Source organism: Cupressus sempervirens, chromosome 7 (genome assembly GCF_028749045.1).
Source record: "Cupressus sempervirens isolate cs-2001-9-10 chromosome 7, ASM2874904v1, whole genome shotgun sequence".
Lineage (NCBI taxonomy): Eukaryota > Viridiplantae > Streptophyta > Pinopsida > Cupressales > Cupressaceae > Cupressus > Cupressus sempervirens.
Window position 1 is genome coordinate 768,839,645 of NC_143124.1, and position 5,755 is coordinate 768,845,399.

Sequence of the window (5,755 nt, forward strand, 5' to 3'; positions counted from 1 at the left end):
AAGTTGATTTCCTATCATCAATATCACCTGCATAATCAGAATCTGTATAGCCTACTAAAGTAGGGTCTCCTCCATGTTGGTACTCAATGCCAAGCTTGTAAGTGCCTTTGATGTACTTCAAGATTCTCTTAGCAGCCTTCCAATGTTCACTATGTGGATTTGCCATGTACCTAGAGACAACACCAACTGCATATGCAATGTCCGGTCTAGTTATGGTGAGATACAAGAGACTACTAACAAGTTGCCTATATAGTTTTCCATCCACTCTCTTTTGATTAGAATGAACACTTAATTTTAAACCTACTTCACATGGTGTAGGAGATGGCTTACAATCACTCATATTAAATTTTTTTAATACATCAATAGCATATTTGGTTTGAGAAAGCAAGATCCTACTATCTTCTTGCCAAACTTGCATGGCCAAGAAATAGTGCATCAATCCAAGATCAGTTATCTCAAAAAATTTCTTAAGTTGTGTCTTGATGTCATCAATACATTGGCTAGAATCTCCTGTAATGATTAGATCATCCACATATAAAACAATGATAACAATTTCACCTTCAATGTGCTTGACATAGACATCTGGGTCAGCTTTGCTCCTTTTAAATCCATCTGTTACAAAGAATTCATTTATTTTGGAGTACCATGCTCTTGGAGCCTGTTTAAGGCCATATAGAGATTTCTTCAATCTACATACTAGATGTTCTTCACCATGTTTAACAAATCCTAGTGGTTGTTGCATATAAATTTCTTCTTCGAAGTCTCCATATAAAAAAGCACTTTTGACATCCATTTGAAATATTTTCCATCCACATTTTGCAGCTAAAGCTATAATAGTTCGAATGGAAGTCATTTTAGCAACAGGGGCAAATGTTTCAGTATAGTCAATACCTTCTTCTTGTGAGAAGCCACGGGCCACTAACCTTGCCTTGTATCTTTCAATTGCTCCATCTGATGCGAACTTTGTTTTGTAGGTCCATTTGCAACTAACCACATTCTTTCCTCCTGGAAGTGTTGCTAATTCCCAAGTTCCATTCTTCATCAAGGAGTTGTACTCCTCTTGCATAGCCTCCTCCCATTCTTCTTTTCCTTTTGCTTCCTCAAATGTGCTTGGAGTTTCAACCTGCATCACCTTAGCCATGAGAGCATAGTTAGCAACAATCTTGGGACCTTCTTGATAGACCTCTTGAATGCTTCAAAATTTTCCTTTATTTCTTGTGTCTTCATCATCACTATTGCTTGAATCTTCATCTTGCACTTCTTTTCCTTTTGTAGGAGATATCATATTTTGTTTTGAAACATTAGTGTCAATATGCTCATCTTCCTCAAAAAAAGGAACTTGAGAAAATGTAGAAGAATTAGTATTCTCAAAGCCTTCATCAAACCAAACATTTCTTTTGATGTGAATTTCGTTTGTATTAGGATTATATAGCCTATATCCTTTTGATTCTTCACTATATCCCACCATGATGTATTTTTCACTTTTCCTTTCCAATTTACTTATTTTTTCATCAGGGATGTGAGCATAAGTAATGCAACCAAAAATACGAAAATGAGATACAGTAGGCTTTCTTCCACTCCAAGCTTCTTCAGGGGTTATGTTCATGACAGCCTTTGTAGGAGTTCTATTTAAAATATAAACTGTTGTATGAATTGCTTCAGCCCAAAGATGTACTTCTATATTTCTAGAATGGAGCATACACCTAAGCATTTCCATTATAGTCCTATTTTAACTTTCTGCTACCCCATTTTGCTATGGTGAGTAGGAAATAGTGGATTCTTTCTTTATGCCATTTTGTTTACAAAATCCCAAAAATTCTTTATTCATGTATTCAGAACCCCTATCTGTTCTTATAATTCTTAGAAAATTTTCACTTTGCTTTTCAGTTAGAACCTTAAACTCCTTAAATTTATGAAACACTTCATCTTTCTTTTGTAGAAAGTATACCCAAATTTTTCTTGAATAGTCATCTATGAATGTGAGAACATACCTTGCACCTCCAAGTGAGGGCATTTTGAAAGGACCCATCACATCGCTATGGACTAAGTGCAAAGGTGTTTTTGCTCTCCATGATTTTCCTTGTGGGAAACTTTCTACATGTTGCTTGCCCATTGCACATCCTTCACATACTATTTTTGTTGGAGAGATTCTTGGTAGACCATGCACCATCTTCAACTTCTCCATAAGCTTGAGACTTTGATAGTTTACATGTCCTATACGCTCATGCCACAACCTGCTCACATCATCATACTTTGCAATAGCACATACATCTTTATTTCCAACAAATTCTTGAAATTTATAAAGGCCATTTTCCACTCTACCAATTGCATTTATTTCATAATTTTTATTCACATCCTTGACTAAGCATTTGTCATTGTAAAACTCGACTTTGTATCCTTGATTTGCAATTTGAAAGACAGATAGAAGATTTGTTGAGAGTTGAGGAACAAGCTTCACATTTTTTAACATTCCATTATTTACTTGAACATTTCCACTTCCTTGAACTTTTAGAGAACTATTATCTCCTAGATATATATTTTCACAATTGCTTTCATTTAATAACTCAAACTGCTCCTTATTATGTGACATATGTTGTGTGCAACCAGAATCAATTATCCATTCATCCTTAAAAGAACTATTTGCTTTAAGTGCTACACAAAAGGCATTCCTCTTTGAATCAAATGATTTTGTAAACTTGTTCTTTTTTGAATCATTAATCCTTTTATAACATTCATTAGATTTATGTCCTTGCTTACCACAGTAATGGCATTTCCACTTACTTCTATTTTGATTCCTATATGAATTATTATTATCTCCATACTTCCAATTCTTTCCATTAGATCTATTATCTGTCCTTTGATGATATTGTTTTCCTTTTATTACAAATGCTTGAGATTCACAATCAACAACAAAGGATTCTCTTTCTTTTATTTGACGTTTTTCTTCTTGAATCAACTTTGCACACAACTCATCAAGTTTGATTCCTTTTAATTTATCAGCAGTATCAAGTCCCCTTATAAAAGATTGATAAGAGCCTGGAAGACTTTGTAAAATTATTTGCACAAAATCTTTATCATCTATGCTCTTTCCAAGAGAAGCCAATTCAATTTTCTTTTCCTTTAATTTACTTAAATGAGTCACTACTTCTTGTGAGCCTTTTAATTTTAGATTATATAACTCTGTGGTAAGAAATATAATTCATACATCACCTGAATTTTTATACAATTTTTTTTGGAATCTTCCATACTTGCACTCCACTTCTTTCATTTCGAACTTCTAGAAATACTTCTTCTGAAAGTGTTAACTTTATCAAAGTTGTTGCCTTCTTGTCTCTCCTATCTCAATCATCACATTCTTTTCCAGCACATGTTGGTCTCTACTCACTACCATTAGCAATATCATAACAGTTTTGTAGAGTTAGAGACAATTCAATTTGTGAAACCCAATCATAGTAATTCTTTCCATTCAATTTAATTGATGGTAGAGCAACACCAAGAGAATCCATTAATCAACTTCTCTCCTTTTTGGATGAGAAAGAAAAAAAATCAGAACTTTCAGCACTGTAAAGATAATCAGTTAAAGAAATTCTCACCAAATTTGTATACTAATTGCTTTACCAAAAAAAATGCTGCTCAATGAGATTTATGCCTGCTGCAAACGATTGGAATTGTGCACAAAAACAAGCTAGCACTGCCCAAGAATCACAAATGCTCTGATACCATATTGAGAAATAGGAAATCTGATATCTACTAAGAACTGATATATCAGCAGCAATACAAGTACTAGACAATGAGAAAGATATCAGAAATAAACACTCTTACAATGAGATTGAAAAGAACAGCATATTATTATTCACTCATCTGATTGATTACAAACCAATGCAATGGCCTCTATTTATAGAGAGCCCTGTGATAGGAGGGAATTAATAAAAGATATTTCTAGAGGATAAGGAGATAATGTTGTATGATCTATTCTGGAGGACAGCATCCATATCCATTTAGCAAGAAAATCTGCAACGGTTATAACAGATGTGGATCTGCATGATATTTTTTTTTTTGACTATTTCTAACACCCTGACTGCAAATCACCAGAAAATTTGTTGCCGCTGAGGTCCACAACCTGAAGCATCTCAAGCCCTGCTAAATCTAGCCACAGAGTGTTGGAAAGCCAGTTATTTCTCAGGCTAAGCTCCACTAATGGCGTCGGCAGGGCATTCGCCGAAAACTTTCCAGATAGAAGATTGTCACTAGGGTCAAAGAAAGCGAGGCTTTGCGCTCTGCTTAGGTCAGGGAAATCGCCGCTCAGTCGGTTGTAGTGCAATTCCAGTCTGGTCATTTTCCTCTTATCAAGAGATAACTGCTCCAGGCTTTGCTAAACCCCAACTGACTCAGGAATTTCGCCCGAAAAGCGGTTCTAAGACAGAACAAACCGTTGCAGAGACCATTAATTCCAAAATGACGATGAAATCGGCCCGCCGAAGAAATTGTTGGAGAGATCTAGAATCTGCAAAGCCGTTAATTTGGTGATGGCCAGAGTTAGGCTGCCATTGTAACTGGCGAAATCCAGAGTGATTTCTGTCACTCTGGCTGGATTTCCTACACAGAGGAATCCGTAGGTGAAGTACTGACTAAATGTCGCGTCACAAGGATCCACCAAGGTTGTTTATAGAGGCAACGGCTACCCAGGCACTAAGATCGATTGCCTGGGTATGCCCATCCTCATGTCATGCATTGACGGCCATACTTTGACGGAGCATGACAGTAAAGTTCAAACCGTACCGTCACCTGCCTTTCAGATTATTTTCAAACTGTACTGTCACGAAGGCTTTGGTTTTGGCACCCCGATCAGCAGGACCATCGATGCCAAGTTTGTTCGAGTCCCATTCTCTATAAGTTTGTTTAAGTCAATTGTTTAAGTCTATTATAAAAATTTTAACTTATAAAGCTATTGATTTATTACAAGCAACTTTGTTTAAGTCAAATTTTTATAAGACAATTTATGACATATCAATATGTTATTTTAACAATCACTAATATCTAATTTGTAACTTTTTTTACGAAAGTATGTAGGTTGTTTGAATCATTAGCTGGATTGCACAAATCTTATAGCTCAATGATGTAATATATTTTATATATGATTAAAGTTTATTTTATTTTTATATATTAATTTATTTTATATATACACCTTTCTATTTTTTTAAATTTATTTATGGTTATATTATCAATTAAATAACTATGTTCTATTTATATTTTATCTTAATCTTAATAGTTTCATATTAGATTTGAGAATTTTTTCAAAATATTTTTACTAAATTGATATTTCATTTATTCCATATATGATGAAAAGCTTTCTATTTTATTTATACATTTTAAATTATTTATTTTTCCTTTTATTATCAATTCTATTTTAGTAATAATGATGTTCTATTTATATTTTATCTAAATCTTAATAGTTTCATATTAGATGAACAACAAATCTAAAATAAATTAAAATCGAATATGAAACTATTAAGATTAGGATAAAATATAAATAAAACATAATTATTTAATTGATAATATAACCATAAATAAATTTAAAAAATAGAAAGGTGTATATATAAAATAAATTAATATATCAAAAAAAAGAAAACTTTAATCATATATAAAATATATTACATCATTGAGCTATAAGATTTGTGCAATCCAGCTAACAATTCAAACAACCTACATACTTTCCAGAAAAAAGGTACAGATTAGATATTAGTGATTGTTAAAA

At 33.3% G+C, this 5,755-nt stretch overlaps 1 protein-coding gene across 1 annotated transcript; it reads right to left on the minus strand.

The window, feature by feature from the left end:
- Positions 1-3,829: 3,829 nt before the first annotated feature.
- LOC149549577 (receptor-like protein 39) lies at positions 3,830-4,841 on the minus strand. Its single transcript, XM_089794931.1, has one exon. It carries the CDS (start codon positions 4,334-4,336, stop codon positions 4,067-4,069), a length of 270 nt encoding a protein of 89 aa, XP_089651057.1. The 5' UTR covers positions 4,337-4,841; the 3' UTR covers positions 3,830-4,066.
- Between the last annotated feature and the right edge of the window lie 914 nt (positions 4,842-5,755).

Excerpts from the sequence above, each read along its gene's own strand:
- LOC149549577 (XM_089794931.1), bottom strand. The coding sequence starts at position 4,336 with ATGACCAGACTGGAATTGCACTACAACCGACTGAGCGGCGATTTCCCT.